Genomic DNA, 17,237 nt, shown 5'->3' on the forward strand with positions numbered 1-17,237 from the left:
CCACACACTTATGGTCAGTTAATCTATGACAAAGGAGGCAAGAATATACAATAAAGAAAAGACAGTCTCTTCAATAAATGGTGATGGGAAAACTGGACAACTATATATTAAAGAATGAAATTAGAATATTCTCTATTTATCTTTTAATATGTTGGTTGTAACCCACTGAATTGATTTCTTAATATTCTGCTTGTTGGTAACCCATAGTTTGAAAAACACTGGTCTAGCGCATCATAGTTTACAAAACTCTTTTATGTATTCTCAGACCTCCCAGCAGTCCCATGAGATATATATGACCTCTTTTTAGTTTTACAGATGAAGTGACTCTTTTTAGTTTTACAGTGACATTAAGTGACTTGTTCAAGGTTGTGCTGCCAATACTTGGCAGAGTCAGAGTGTGATCTTTGGTCCTAGGTTTTAACTCCAGCTCCACTGGCATCTTTGGTTACATCCCATCCAGACTACTTACTTTTTCCTTCCTCGTCTCACTCCCTTCACTACCACAGTTGAAGGGAATAATACTAGTTCAGAGTGTACAGTTGGGCAAATCCTAATTTGCCAGTTGGCATACCTGCACTGTGTCCAGCCCTATTGCTTGTCACTTGGGGTCCTCTCTTAGAAATTCTGGATTTCCCTATCTGTGTAAAGAGATTCTTCCCTTCTGTTTTCTTCTCCACCCTAGACCAATGGTTTTCAAGCCTGGATTTATGAGAGGTTCAATCAATTGTCGAACTTAATATTCAGACTTCTGGGTCTCTAGGAGATGGATTCTGATTCAGAAGATCTGGGATGGAGGTTAGATATGTTTTTTAAAAAGCTCCACAGGTGATTGTTACACATAGCCAAAATAGAGAATTTCTACTCTGAGTACATTAAAATTGCTGAGCACATAAGGAAACCCAGGATTTGGAAAGTAGCTAAGAGATTCCTTGGTCCCTTAGAGTTTAGGGACTTTAATAATGAGAGATTTGTCCTCTCCCTGGCTCCCAACCCTTGTGGGTGGGTATAACCATTTGGAAACATAATCAGAGCCTGACTGAGTTGTAGAGAACCTGGTGGTTCTCTTCTCCCCATTGCCTCCTTTTTTGATGAAATATTGGAAATCATAAGGTTAGAGTGTGTGCATCAAAGTATGCAATTGGAAAATGCACCTTGTAAAATGGTAAGCTTGGGTCGTTGTTTAATGCTTTCATGAATAATAAAGTCTTTGTAATAACAAAGTCTTTTGATTTACAGATTAAAACAAGTAATAGTTAAACAACTGAACTTTATACTTCAAGTTAAATGGTATGTTTGACTAGAAAAATGATATTTTGAGTATAATTAGTTTCACACTATGGTGAGAAAAACCAGGAACTGATAAAATTTGGGTTTCTTAAAAAAAGAGCATAATACTTCACATTTCTCTCTTTCTCTCTTTAGTTCTTTTTGGAGGTGGATATCTGCTCAGACGATAAGAATTATAAGAGGTCAGTCACAAATAACGCTCTTTACAGTGTGATAAAAATTTTATGTTCATGTGCTATAATGATAAACTGTAGACTTTTATGTTTCAAAGGCACCTTCCCCAAAAGAATAAGGCAGATTGAGGGGGAATACCCTGAAGTTGGGTGTGTCTGTCTGTGGTAGTATTCCACCACCTTCCCTCTGCGATTCGGAACTGGAATCAGTGGGAATGGTATGGGCCATGGAGTAGCCTCCAGAGTGTCTGGACAGCTACTCAGTGATTTTCCACACTTGACCTCTCTCTCCTGCGGTTTGTAGGCTTGTGCCTGGGAATGGCACACAGTAGAGCTGCCAGGTGGTGGGCAGGCTCCTAAACTTTTGACATGGAGCTGCTTTCACTCTCTGCAACCCTTTAGGGAAGGCTGTCTTCATGTTCTTCTTAGCTAGGAAAGAACAATTTGAAGTCGACCTCGTGGAGCCTTTCATTTATTCGTTAAAACTTCCTTTTTCTTCTCCCCCAGAATCTGAGAATTGCTCCTTTCTCAAGGAGTTTTTTTGTTGTGGTTATTTAATTTTGGTCAGACTGTAAGCTAGAATCTGTCCCTGAGTGCCTTACTTAGTTCTTTTATGAAGAAGGCAGCTATTTTATATTCTGTGTTAGTTAAGATAGAATTTGGAACTTTTTTTTTTAATCTGTTATTTTTAAACTTGATTATTCACTGCTCTAAAATGTGAAAGAGGCAGCCTTTTTGCTGCTCTACCTTTTGATGGTCTTCAAAGTGGTCAGTCTGCTAGAACTTTTCCCTCCCTCCTTCTCTCCCTTTTTTCCTTCTTTCCTTTTTTTTTTTTCCTCTTTTTAAATGATTTTGTTTTCTTTGAAAGTTCTTCAAATGAACCTCGTTATAAAATTTGGAGACATTAGAAAATTTTTTTTAAAGAAACCTAATATTGCAAGGGAGAAATGGATAGTGAACTTAGACATCAGGTTTTTCCTGTTGCATGATACTTTTATATTTGATTCTGGTTTTAAAAATGAAAGTTAGCTTAAGTAATCTCCAACTCACTTTTAGGAAATGTCTGTAGGTATTTTTTTTTATTTTTATTTTCTTTTTTAGCATTCCTGGCAATTTGTTATTACTGTTTCCTTCTTCTAGTGTAGTGGTTTTCAAACTTTAGGACTTGTTAAAATATAGATGACGGTGTCCTACCCTGTAGGTTCTGATACAGTTAGCTAGTCTGTGGTAGGGCTAACAATTTGTACTTTTAGTAGTTCCCAGGTGATGCGGTGGCTGCAGCTGTGGCTGCTAGCCTGGCAACCACACTTTGAGAATCACTGCTCCAGCATTTACAGATACCATTTTGTTTTCGTAAAACAGTAAGGTCTGATTCACAGATTATGCAAAAACAATGGTGCATGTGTGATTTTTGGTATATTTAGTGATGATGCTCAAACATTTAAAATTGACATTTTGTTAATCCAGTGTCAAAGAACACTGCTCTTTACCTATTTCTATATACATCAAAGTGGTTTACAGCATGTAAAATTATTAATAATAAGTTTTTTATTTGTTGATATACCTTCTCTTAGAGCACCTCAGCATCAGGACTGGGAATCATCCCTCTGAATTAAAATTGTTGGTCAGGCTACAAGCTGTTTAATACCGATTTGGTATATTGTTTTGACTTCTTTAAGTAGGATTTTTGGAATGACAGAATAAATATTGTTTCATTTAGCTTTGGTTCTTATTGTTGTTGGGAACTCTGAACTATGCTTTGGTCTTTGTTGATTTGTTTACTAGTGGTTGGCAACATCTGATCCTGACTAGTAAGGCCCTATAGCTAGGAAACTGGTCCTTAATTGAGATAATACCTCCATTATTTTAATTATAGATTTAAAATTTGATAGTAGATACAATTTCTCCCTATCAATGTCAGCAGTCAGCACATTAGAGCCAAAAATAGACATTTTGGGGTGAATTTTTAACAGATATAATTTAAGAAAAAATCATGGGGGCCAATCAATTAAAAAAATACTCATTTGGAATTTGCTTTAAAGCAGACTATGTACATCTGTGTGTGTAGTATATGTATATGCACATTTCATTTGTTTTGTATATGTATATACACGTGTAAATATATTTTATGTGTGTATATATACATATATTTGCTTGTGTAAAATTGATAGCCTCTCACAGTGTAGTGTTTGGAATCAGATGATAGCTGGGTACTTTAAGCACCAAGTTCCTTACCCTGTATTCTCCCCAATATTAACAACTGAAATTACAGTATCAGAACAGGCAGCTTTCACCCACGGCAAAGATTTCTCCATTGATCGTTATTATCTGTTGAACGTCACCATATTGATAGAGATTGGGAATGGCTCATAGTTTTTAGAGACCGTGTTCTTTGAGGAAAAGGAAACTGGCTTTAACTTTTTAGGCATAGTTCCCATGATCTGGATTTTCTTCTCTTTTAAAAAACAAAATCCTTGAGAAAGAATATCCAAGTAAACTAGTTCTCAAACTCTGCCTTGCTTCCAAGTGCCAGCTGTGGTGTGTTAGGTATAACCTGTGGCTATCCTCAGATGTAGGTTATTATCCATAACATGTTTTTCTCACTTCTCATTTCCTCCCTAGCTCTGAGAGCTCGTTTTGAAGGAATAATGGATGAACCGTCTCCCTTGGCCAAACCTCTGGAGCTGAACCAGCACTCCCGATTCATAATTGGTTCTGTGTCTGAAGACAACTCAGAGGATGAGATTAGCAACCTAGTGAAGCTGGAGCTACTGGAGGAGAAGGAGGGCTCTCTGTCACCAGCCTCTGTCAGCTCAGATACACTCTCTGACTTGGGGATCTCTAGCCTGCAGGATGGCTTGGCCTTACACATGAGGTAAGTCCGAGAAGGTGAATGTTTCACTTACTTAACCTGTCCTATTGGTTTCACTCATCTTGTTTTAAAAAGAGCAAGAATAATCTGAGCCAAGATTGTTTCACCTTTTCCTGTATCACTGGCCTTAAAGCTTGGATGAGTAAGTGGGAAATGACCTGTTTTGCCTGGAGTGCAGGTTTTGAAAGTGTCTTTTCCTAAATGTTTCTCTCAACTTTTTCCTGTTCTTCCTACATTGCTAGTGAGACCCAGTGAGTGAGAGTTAGGTTGAGGAATTTGTCTCTGTCCTACTTTGACTGACGTTGCTGTAATTGTCCTGATGATGGATAGGACTGTTGCAGGGATGGGCAAGTTTGTAGTCATCTTTCTTTGAACTGCTTTATCATGTTAGGAAGTTATAGTCTGTTTCTGGCAGGGCCAGTCGTGATTGAGGAACAAAGGGTTGTTGTAGAGTTCGCCTCTTTTCCTCTAGAAACACAATTCTCTACATGTAATTGAGAATGTCAGCAAGTAGTAACACTGGATTATTCTTTTTTATTGATGTTTGTGAACCTCTGATCATTTGCTTCGCATTTCTTGGATTAAAGGGTCTGGATTAGTGATTCTTGGTTTTCACTGTACGTCTGAATCACCTGGGGAGCCTTAAGAAATGAGCCCCATCCCCAGAGATTCTGATTCATTTCATACTGTCTTGGCTTGGAGCTGGAGCTTTTTTTTTTTTTTTTTTTTTTTTTTTTTTTTATGTAAGCTATTTGAGTGATTCTAATATACACCCAGGCTTGAGATTATAGGTTTAGCCTAGATAAACATCAATTAGGGTGGCTATTGTTGCTGTTATTATCTTGGTGCTTCTATTATTCATGGATCATAAAATAATTCAACTCCTTTTTATGCACTTAAGATATAGATTCTGTAGTAAAATCCTATGCGGGGTCTTGTGTAGGCAGCAGTGACAGCTGCTCGTGTTTGTGGGGCAACTTGCTGGGACCTGGGTGGGCAGTAAGGACCTTGTGCTCTGAGCGTTGGGATTGTGGGTTCTGATCATGGAGGGGCCAGCATAGAGGTTGGTGCCCTGGGCTGAAGTGGCTTCCAGGAGATTTAAAGAGACATGCTGTCCCCCATTTGGGGAGCCAGACACTTAAGGAAATCTTTGTCAGGTCACTGACTGACTGCAGAGATAAAGGAACAGAAACTTCAGTGACCACACACGAGGAATACACACTTTGCAGAATAGGTTGGAAAAGTCACAAGAGGACTCAGCAGCAACTCTCAACAACGACAAGCAATCCCTGAGGAGTGAGAGAATTAAACTTCCAAAGTTACGTAATGCTCAAAATGTCCAGTTCTCAGGAAACTTACAAAACACAAAGAAACAGGAAAATGTGGCACAGTCACAGAAAAAAAGAGTTTGACAGAAAACATTCCTGAGGAAGCCTGGACATTGGAAATACTAGTCAAAGATGTTAAGTCATCTGTCTTAAATATGTTTCAAGAGCTAAAGGAAACCATAGAGAAAGAAGTAAAGGAAACTAGAAAAATGATTGTATGAAAAAAATGAGAATATAAATAAAGAGATAGAGGTTGTAAAAAAGGAACCAATATTTGGAAGCAACCAAGATGCCCTTCAGTAGGTGAATGGATAAGTAAACTGTGATGCATCCGAACAATGGAGTTTATTCAGCACTAAAAAGAAATGAATTATCAGGCCATCAAAAGACATGGAAGAACCTTAAATGCATATTACTAACTGAAAAAAGCAAAGCTAAAAAGACTACATACTGTATGATTCCAGCTATATGACATTCTGAGAAACACAAAACTCTGGAGACAGTAGAAAGATCAGTGGTTGCCAGGGGTTTGAGGGGAGGAAAAGCTAAAGGTGGAGCACAGCGGGTTATATAGAGCTGTGAAACTATTCTGTGTGATACCATCTTGGTGGATAAATGAATGTCATTTAGAGATTTGTCAAATCCCATAGAAAGTACAGCACCAAGAGTGAACACTAATGTAAACTGTGGACTTCGGGTGATAATGATGTGGTTTGGTTTTTTTTTTTTTTAATTGAAGTATAGTCAGTTATAATGTGTCATTTCTGGTGTACAGCTTAATGTCGCAGTCATACATATATATACATATATTCGTTTTCATATTCTTTTTCATTACAGGTTATTACAAGATATTGAATATAGTTCCCTGTGCTGGCAGAAGAAATTTGTTTTTTACTTATTTTTATATATAGTGTTTGACCTTTGCAAATCTCAAACTCCCAGATTTATCCCTTCCTACCTCCTTTCCCCTGGTAACCATAAAATTGTTTACTATGTCTGCGAGTTTGTTTCTGTTTTGTAAATGAGTTCATTAGTGTCCTGTTTTTTTTTTTTTTTTTTTTGGATTCCTTATATGAGGGATAACATGGTATTTTTTTTTTCTCTTACTTCACTCAGAATGATGTTCTCCAGGTCCTTCTATATTGCTGCAAATGGCATTATTTTATTCTTTTTTTATGGTGGAGTAGTATTCCATTGTATATATATACACCACAACTTCTTTATCCAGTCATCTGTCGATGGACATTTACGTTGCTTCCATGTCTTGGCTATTGTGAATACTGCTGCTATGAACCTTTTCATTTTTTATTGGCCATTTGTATGTCTTCATTGGAGAATTGCTTGTTTAGGTCTTCTGCCCATTTTTGGATTCAGTTGGTTTTTTGTTATTAAGTTGTATGAGCTGTTTGTATATTGTGGAAATTAGACCTTTGTCAGTCACATCCTTTGCAAGTATTTTCTCCCATTCTGTAGGTTGTTGTTTTGTTTTACTTATGGTTTCCTTTGCTGTACAAAGGCTTATGAGTTTATTAGGTCCATTTGTTTATTTTTGCTTTTATTTTTATTGCCTAGGTGGACTACCCTAGAAGAACATTGCTAAAATTTATCTCAGAGAATGTTTTGCCTGTTTTCTTCTAGGAGGTTTATCATGTCTTGTCTTATATTTAAGTCTTTAAGCCATTTTGAGTTTATTCTTGTGTATTGTGTGAGGGAGTGTTCTAACTTCATTGATTCACATGATGCTGTCCAGTTTTCCCAGCACCACTTGCTGAATGTCTTTTCTCCATTGTATATTCCTGCCTCCTTTGTCAAAGATTAATTGACTATAGGTCTGTGGGTTAATTTCTGGGCTCTCTATTCTGTTCCATTGATCCATCTGTCTGTTTTTATGCCAATACGACACTGTTTTGATTACTGTAGCTCTGTAGTATTGTGTGAAGTCTGGGAGGGTTATTTCTCCAGCTTCATTCTTTTTCTTCAGGATTGCTTTGGCAATTCTGGGTCTTTTGTGGGTCCATATAAATTTTAGGATGATTTGTTCTAGTTTTGTGAAAAATGTCCTGGATAATTTGATAGGGATTGCATTAAATCTGTAGCTTGCCTTGGGCAGTATGGCCAAATAATGATGCATTAATGTAGGTTACTCAGTTGTGACAGATGTGCCACTTTAGTGCAGATTGTTGACAGGGAGGCTGTGCATGTGTAGGGGTGGGGAGTACATGGGAACTCGGTAATTTCCATTCAATATTTCCGTGAACCCAAAACCACTCTAAAAATAGTTCATTAAAAATGGAAATAAACAAACGAACAAAATCCTGTAGTGAATCTGGCTGAATGCAAATGTCCTGCCTTACGGTTATCCCTGAGGGTTTGGTGTCCTTGCTTCTGAAAGATGTAGCGAGTGTCGGTGGTCCCCTGTTTGCTATGTGGAGGTTGAAAGTAGAGTTAAGCAAGTTAATTATGTTTTACTTCACAGGTTCCTAGAACTGCAGTGAGCCAGAGAGATAATTTAGCCTAATGCCTTTTACTTAAATAGATCACAAAATTGAGGCCTGTAGAGGGAAAGTAATTTACCTGAGGGTGAACAGCTAGGAAACTGGATTTCAAAGTTAGAGGCCCTGATTCCATTTCAGTAACTTTTCTACTCTACTTCCCTGGCCATACAAGTGTTTTAATTATATAACTAGTTCAGATGAAGGTGGTTTTAAGGATTTAGTAATAAAGTATTATATCTAATCTCTGGGTTGAAAAAACAGGAATAGAGGTCAGTATTTAGTGGCAGGGAGAAAGAGGTCAGGTCTTTGTCTTTATGTAAACATTTTTTTCTTACTTAATAGTTCACTTAATGGTTGACCTGAAGGCTACTAGTGGTGGTATCTTCCTCTTTGTGGTCATTTGGAAATGTGTGAGGGTTGTGACTGGTGGGATTACTTGCTTTTAGAGGACAGGGGACCGAAAACTCTAAGCCTTCTGCAGTGTACTGGATAATCACACACAACCAACTGAGAATTGTTGTTACAGTGTCATAGTTCCCCTTTTGAGAAAGACTGGGTGAGCTCTAAATTCTTAAAGCCTCATAGCGCCTTGAGAAATTTGTCCAATTTGAGGTCAAGTGAAACAGATGACCCATTCATTGGATTAGGAAATTGTGAGTTTGGCAATGGTGAAATAAATACCATTGTAAGAAACTCAGCAGATATTACAAGGCGGTTTATAGTTGCCAAATCATTCCCAAAGCTGATGGCTCTTACTGCAAAGTATATGAGGTCGGTGGTATGAGTGCCTGAGAATTTCTTTGCATGCCCTATTGCTGCAAAACTCATGCCCGTAGCTCGTGGAGGAACCATGGATTAAAGTGTGATCAGCAGCCTGGGAAGGAGACAGTGCCAGTTCCTATTTGCTTCTCAGATAGCTGATGTTCCAAAATAGAACAAAGGTTTTCCGTCGATTTATTTCTTAAGTCACTTGGGGATGTGGTATCCTTGTGGATAATTTAAATTGATCCAAATTCATTTTATATATTAGAAAGAAATCTGTTCTGACATCTGCCACCAATTAAGTATGTGAGCACGGACAATTCATGTTCCTTCTTTGGACTCATTTTCCTCTTCTGTGAAAATGATGATACTGGTTCCAATACCCCCTTTCACTCCTTGAACTCAAAGTTAAATAGAGACCCGCTGAATTTAGGATCAGCTCTCAGAATGGATAACTTGAACATTCACAGGTGATACAGACCAAAGAGGCAAGTACGTTCTCAAGAGATGCTAACTGGAGATCACCTCAAACCAAGTGAAGTAATTGCCATAGTACAGGATGGGAGTGGGCTTTTCTCTTGAATTTCAGGCTCGGTTTAGGTGCTACATGAGAAGTCTAGTGGATTGATGGACAGATAGACAGAAAAAGAAAATAGACTTTTCCAGACTTGGTGATGACTTGCATCATATATTTTCTAGACTACCAGTGAGAAGATTGGATGAATCACTCTCTAAGCTTTATGACCCCAACATTTGAAAATTATACCCTAAGAAAGTAGTTATAGCTTGGTGGGAATATACAGGTCTCATTGTAGATAACTGTGCTTTGGCTTTTTATTTTTAGGGAAGATCAGCTAGGGTATGTGACCTGTATATCAGCTAGGTTGATATATTTCTGAACCTCACTGTAATATTTAATTGAACATTTGAGGAGAAAGACTGTTAAAGACTGAATGTAGGCATCTTAATTTTGATTCCTAATGTATGAATTAGTGGCATATCATAGAGCCATCTAGTTGTATGGATACTGACTTTTTCTCTGCTCATTATGGGATGCCACTTGAGGTCATGTTGTTCTGCATACTTACTATGCTGTGCAAATCCAGATTATCCCACATTATCACACTATCAGCTAAACAAAGATTACAATCTGTTAACTAGTATGCTGAGCTCCTGGTTGAAATCCATTTGGAAACAGCTTAGCTCCACAGTTGGATCTTTTACCTCTTAAGGTAGTGTGATTTCCTTAAAGCTTTTTTTTAATCCAATAATACATGTTATAGTGTTTGAAACTCCATCTCAGTTTTTTCTTAAACTTCTAAAATATATGCTCAAAATATCGAATGGCTAACATTTTATACTTAGCAGGCATGTTTGGTTAATGACTTTGAGAATATCTGGAATACATGTAAATCCAGCATAAAATAGTCTGTAGCTGAGGTTTAAGACAGTAACTGCTGCTTTGGTAGGAGAGAGTGATTAAGTTCACTCAGGAAGGGCTCCTTGAAGAGGGTGAGTTATAGTCCTATCTCCTTTATGGTCTAGAAAGGAAAGTACTTTACCAATATCTTAGAAAATTCAGAATTCTCATATGAGATTGCCTACAACATGTTTGACTCTTCAGAAGAATCTAACTAGAGAGTTTTGAAGCTATTTTATTTATTTATTTATTTATTTGTTTGTTTATTTTTAATTTTTGTTTAATTTTTTATGGGGGGAGGGAGGTAATTAGGTTTGTTTGTTTGTTTGTTTGTTTGTTTATTTATTTATTTATTTATTTATTTATTTATTTATTTTAGAGGAGATACTGGGGATTGAACCCAGGACCTTGGGCATGCTAAGCATGTGCTGTACCACTTTGAGCTATACCCTCACCTCTGGAAGCTATTTTAATTCTATTTAATTAGAAATAATCTGTCACTGTTTCCCCAGTGACACCAGGTAATATTCTGAATTGGGAATCAGCTCCTAGATACCACATAGAAAATTCATATGGAGCTATACATACCTTCATTCACAGGAAATAAGGTGATAAGGTGAGAATCTGGGAGTGGCTTTCAGTGTCCACTCCCATTGATTTGATCAAGAGAGAAGTCAAAGGGAATAAGAAAAGTGAGAGGGAGCTGATCTGTTGCTGCTACATCCTGTCTTCTTTTTCACATTATCTGTAAGAACTAGCAGTCATGTTTTTTTCAGTGACTAATTAGAAAAACAATAGTAATGATCAGGAACATTATCAAATGCTTTATTATATGCCAGACTCTCTGATGTGCTCTACATGGAGTATTGACTGAAAAAAAATGCACAACCTAAAAGCTGAGAGTTATGTTTTACTCAGCGGACTTTCTGAGGACTTGAGCCTGGGACGTGGCCTCTCAGATCTCTATCTCTCAGAGACTGCTCTGCAGAGGCAGGGGAAGAGCCAGGATATATAGGAGTTTTTGCAACAAAGACCAGGTAGTCGGAACACTAAAAGGTTATTCTTAATTAAAGAAAGCGAGATAGCTCAAGTTAAAGAATTCAGGCTTTTCTGTGTATGGGAAGGTGCAAAAGTCTGGGCCCATTGAAATCGTTCCTTTGATATGCACCTTAGCTGTCTAGGGCCAGTGTCCTGTTCTTTCCCATCCTGAGTCCCCTCAGGGTGCACTGTTGAGGGTGGCTGCAGAGGCTGGGCTGCCTGCTTGTCTCCATCCTGAGTTCCCACCGCTCACTGTTGGGGCAGGGGTAGTGGCTGATGACTTGATGGCCGCAGCATCCTTTATTTATTGTTATGGCAGGCAACATTTTTCATTCACGAGAGTATCACACTTAATTTCCACAACAACCCCATGAGGTAAGTAATGTACTATTACTACGTACAATTTGTGGGTGGGGAACTGAGACACAGGTTAAACAACATGCCGAAGGTCACAGAACTAACTATATTGAGTCCAGTCCGAGCTCATATTGTCAACCACAACACTAAACTAGAACCCTGGGTGTCATATATATATATTTGTACGATCCTTGAGCAATTTTTCTCTTATTAAGTATCATTAAAAAGGGACAGAAGTTAGAAAATTTATTTTTAAATAGTGCTTTATTAAAGAAGCAGTAAAGAAGATTAAAAACAAAATATAAGAAAGCAAAAATAAAGCCTTGTATATCCACCACCCAGAGATAACTCCTGCTAATTCCCTATTGTATCATCTTCTGGATTCTTTCCTGTGCCTATGTACGTATGTGTTTCTTTCTACTGAAATGAGATCATCCTGTATACAGTTTTATAATCTGTTCTTTTTGTCAAAAATATCCACTTTTGTATTTTCATCTCATCTAATATACACACCATATTCAAATTTCTCCACTTGACTCCAAAATCCTGATTCATCCAAACTAGTATCCAGTCCAGGACCACATGTGGTATGTTATATATCCCTTAAATTTCTTTTCTTTTTAAAAAAATTTTAGTTGAAGTACAGTCAATTACAATGTGTCAATCTCTGGTGTACAGCAGTGTCCCAGTCATACAAATACATACATATATTCATTTTCATATTTTTTTCCATTTAAGGTTATTACAAGATACTGAACGTAGTTCCCTGTGCTATACAAAAGTAACTTTTTTGTTAATCTATTTTTATAATTAGTGGCTAACATTTGTAAATCTCAAACTCCCAAATTTATCCCTTCCCACCCCTTTCCCTGGTAACCATAAGATTGTTTACTAAGTCTGCGAGTCTGTTTCTGTTTTGTAGATGAGTTCATAGTGTCTTTTTTTTTTTTTAAGATTCCACATATGAGTGATATCATATGGTATTTTTCTTTCTTTTTCTGGCTTCACTTAGAATGACGATTTCTAAGTCCACCCATGTTGCCGCAAATGGCATTGGTTTATTCTTTTTTATGGCAGAATAGTATTCCATTGTATAAATATACCACAACTTCTTTATCCAGTCATCTGTCGATGGACATTTAGGTTGCTTCCATGTCTTGGCTATTGATATATCCCTTAAATTTCTTACTCTGTCTTGTTACCCTACCCCTTTTTTGTGACAGTGACTAGTAACTTGCTTAAAAGGAAGGTAGCAAAATTATGAAAGTATTTGGCTACCAGTGACAGTTTGGTGTATAGAGAAAGATGGAAGGAAAAATATGGATAATTTATCATTCCACACTTTTATTGTTATTGCATTGTAACACAATTTGTTATTGCACTAATGATATTTTAATGGATTTTATAATCATAATGAAATTGCCTGTTATAAAATATAGTATGATTTGATCAAAAGCCATGACAGACAGAGCTTCACAAATAAATATACACAGCTAAAAGTAGAAAGTTTAGGATTCTCTTTTCTTTTTAGTCTCTCACTTTTAAACTCCTGAGTCTGAAGTGATTTCATTTAAATCTAGTGATGGGGATAAAAATAAATAATAGCTGCAAGAGCTTTTGGAAAAGTAAAATGTGCCATAGTGATATAACATGATATTATTTATTATGGAGGAGTCCTTTGGTAAGGTAGAATATTTTGACTGGATAAACTTCTTTGAGTCTTTTGCATATTAGGACTTTAAACTTGGGAATTTAGATTTGAAAGGCTTTTGATTACAGCAAACGTATACTGTCACTGTTACAATTCAAATGTTGGAAAAATAGCCATTATTAAGAGGGCAGGAAATTTCTTTTCCTCTTCCTATCTTTTGGCTCATCTCTCTCAAGCAGTAACATGGGAAATAAGGAAATTGGCTCTAGTTTTGAGTTTATATTATGAATTTGCTCACAGATGGGCCTGTGAGAGTGTTCTTACGTCTTGGGTTTCTTAGAATTTCTCATCCAGCTTCCTTGATCTTCCTCCCTTCCCCCACTAGCTCTCCAAACTCTTTACTCTGAATGCTCCTTCCTGGTTCTGAGGTTCCCAGTTGCCATGGTGCCTCAGAAGTGGCATAGACAGAGAAGGTCATTATGAGATCTGCAACTAGGTACTCTTGCTGAGGGCAATAGTTTCCTCTGTCTCCCATTCAGTCCTTTTCTCCATTCAGAAAACAGGAGCTGTCTGTGTCTGTGTATTTATTGTAGTCTCCAGAGTTTATTCCATGAACTTAGCTAACTGTGGACATGAAATTACAAATGTTCTAAGTGTGGCTTAAGTCAGCCACTTGACAACGCTTATTCCTTTTAGTATTTCTAATATAATGCGTATATTCCCTCCCCCCTCACCATTTTTCTTCCGGTTAATGTAAATTTTAAAGTGAAGTTTGTTTTTACCACTTAGATTTTTAAAAATTATTAGATGAATTCTTATAGAAAAGTTGGAAATCCAAAACGTATGAAGAAGGAAATAGACAATCTAGGATATGATCATCCCGCGATAACTGTGTTGATACCTGATATGTTTCCTTTCAGTGTTTTTTACCTCTTATGGATAAATTTCACTAGAAAGTATATACGTAGGTGATGTTGTAATGAATGCACAGCTCTGTTTCTGGCTTTTATTTTTTCACCTAACGACGTTTTCTCATGTCACTAAAAATCTTTTATAAGCTTAATTTTTCTAGAGTGCTCAAGTGGAGTTATGCTTGTTTCTAAGTGGCTTTCCCTACTCTGGGTTCTCTGGTTTCTGAGGCAGTTAGTTACTCCTTGACCACCTACTTTCTAGTTTCCAAAACACTTTTTGACGTCTCTAATCCACTGGGGTCTCCTATTCTCTTTGTCCTTCTGTCTTTATGCCTCCTTTGTCATGTCATTGTCATTTTCGTGTGATTTTTTGGAGGGGGAACAGTCATAACAAATGCTCAGCCTGCCAGTTTCAACTGGTAGTCCCATTCACTTCCTAACTTATTGCAGTTGGGCTTCTGCTTTTACCGCTTTCTGAAACTACACTTAGAAACTCCCTGGTGACCTCCTAGTGGCAGCATTCGATAGTGTTGGCTTTTTGCTCTCTATTGAAACTACTCCTTCTGCTTTATGAACATTCTCCCCCAATTCTCTTTTCTGTTCCTTCCCTCTTAGGTGCTTGAATAGGCTTTTTACATTTTTTTTTTTTCTTTCACATGCCCCTTAATTGGTGGTCTGCCACATGGCTTTCCGGCTTCAGCCCTCCTCTCTTACACTGTATCCTCTCCCTCGACCTGCCTTAGTTAATGGCTCACCCATGTCTCTGGTCTCCCAAGCCACCCCTCACACCTAATTAGATATTCTTATTGATGCTATCCCTCAGTGACTCTTGAAATCATCCCCTTCTTTTCATTGTTACTGCCATTGCTTTTGCTCTTGTTTCTTATTTGGATTATGGCAATGGTATTTTAGCTCGTCTCCACTCTTTCCCCCTTCAGCATAGGCTCCATGTGGCCACTGCAATCTTTCTAACAGTAAACTGATCATCTCACAGCACTATTCAGTGGGTGCCTGTTATCTACAAGGTATTTTAATGTCTAGCCAAACATTGTGCCAGGTGCCTGACATTTTTTCTAATACCAGAGCTCTAATCATTATTGTGGTAATCTTACTGAGAATCTGTTAGGGGAGCACTAATGTCTTAGAGATATTTGAACTGGGTTTTGAAGGATGAAGAGAAAACAGACAAGTTAACAGAGATAGGTGTGTGTGTAATAGGAAAGGTAGAGATGATGGGGTTGACAACACGTGTAAAGGTACCAGACTGTGAAATGTCTAGCATGCTCAGGCAGTTACAAGACATCGAGTCATACGGGAATGTAAGGGGGACAGAGTGATTGGTGCAGTGAAAGAAGAGCTGGGGAGATAAAAGGTCATATCATCAAGGATCTTGTATGTCATGCTAAGATATATACAAGACGGAAAACAGCATTTAGGTTTGGCTGTGCATCAGAATCACCTGCAGTGCTTTAAAGAAATTGGGGTCCCTGTGCCCTATCCCAGCTGATTAAATTATGTCTCTGGTCGTGGTGCTCAGGCATCTTCATTCTCCTACTCTCCAGGTAACTCTGATATGAAACCACTTTCTCAGAGCTTAGAACAATATCTGGCATATAGTATATGCTAATAAATGCTTGTTGCTTTGAAATTAAAGCTGTGCAAGTAGATAAGATCACTGTGAGGAAGAGTGTATAGGTAGAAGGGAAATGTATCTTAAGGAAGTGTCTACCTTTAGGTGGAAGGAGGCAGGGAAAAAGAGACAGGAAAAGATCAGTGAGGTAGAAGGATAACCAAGAAAACGACGAGAAAGATCATTTCAATGTAGAAGATGTGGCATGAAGTGGTGAGTAGAGATGTACAAGAGGAAAGACTGAGAAATAGCCCTGGAGTTAATGAATAGGAGGATTTTGAGATGCGCAGCTTCAGTAGATGGCAGGAGATTAAGTAGTGAACACGTGGTGAACCGACAGGAACTTAAGCAGTTTAGCTCTTGAGAAGTTGAAGGCAGAGAGAAGATAGAATAGTTACTTGAGGCCATAATAGGGTCGTGCTCACTCCCTCACTCCCCGACTCCTGCCCCTCTTCCTCTCACTACCCTCCCCACCTCCTTTCTTTTTCCTCCCCTAACCCACCCTCAGGTTTCCTTATTGTAGTGCCCTTCCCCTGACTGTTGAAATTCCTTTCATACTTTGAGGTCATTATGTTTTAAGGTCCTTCTCAAATGCTGCCAGTGCTGGGAAATTCTTGTTCTTTCTCTTGTTTTTTCTCTTCTGGTAATTTGCCTTTCCATTTTCCACAACAATAATTTCATTCTTTTGACGCTATCCTTAAACCAGCAATCTCCCTCTCTTTGCTGGTCCCTGCCTCTTCTGGGCACACTTTCAATTCATAACTGCATCGTGTTTCATTGAGAAAATAGAAACTTTCAGGCTGGAAATTCTTCCTCCCAACACTTAATTTCAGACTTACTTGTGTCTGTGCTCATATTCTCATTTTTCTTTCTTATTGCAAGGACTTCTTAAGATCCTCCCTCCTATGGTCATCTTCTTCTTTACAGTTTAAATATCCCCTTTTCTGCTAAACCACTCCTGTTGGCATTCAGACATGCTCTGATAACTCTCATCTTTATAAAACCCTTCCTTGATAGCCTCATTCCCTCGGGACTACTGCCCTGTCCCTCTGCCCCACTTCATGGCTGAGATTTTCAGAAGTGCTGCCCCTACTTCCTCATTTCCCATTCATTCTTCAAGCTACTCTAGTGTGTCCACTGCCCTACCATGCTACTGAAACCGCTCTTGTGAACATCACTGGCATCTATCATATTCCTAAATCCAGTGGACGCTTTTCAGTTCTCATCCTTGTCAATCTCTCAATAGTCTGTGCAGGTGATTACTTTTTCCTTGAAACACAGGCTTCTCTTTTCTGCTGAAAAACATGCTTTCT

The 17,237-nt window shown here is 38.0% G+C and overlaps 1 protein-coding gene across 9 annotated transcripts in view; it reads left to right on the forward strand.

Annotated features, from left to right (window-relative positions):
- Positions 1–17,237, forward strand: part of ACACA (acetyl-CoA carboxylase alpha) — a 255,754-nt gene that overhangs the window by 52,399 nt on the left and 186,118 nt on the right. For 6 of the 9 annotated variants that reach the window (XM_074342606.1, XM_074342604.1, XM_074342609.1 and 3 more), the window contains 2 exons: positions 1,423–1,469; positions 4,083–4,335. In XM_074342606.1, coding sequence (XP_074198707.1) covers positions 1,423–1,469; positions 4,083–4,335 — 300 coding nt within the window. Of the gene's footprint in view, positions 1–721; positions 796–1,422; positions 1,470–4,082; positions 4,336–17,237 lie in introns of those variants that run through there. The other 3 variants (XM_074342610.1, XM_074342611.1, XM_074342607.1) reach the window with 2 other exon arrangements.

Source organism: Camelus bactrianus, chromosome 16, assembly GCF_048773025.1.
Source record: "Camelus bactrianus isolate YW-2024 breed Bactrian camel chromosome 16, ASM4877302v1, whole genome shotgun sequence".
NCBI lineage: Eukaryota > Metazoa > Chordata > Mammalia > Artiodactyla > Camelidae > Camelus > Camelus bactrianus.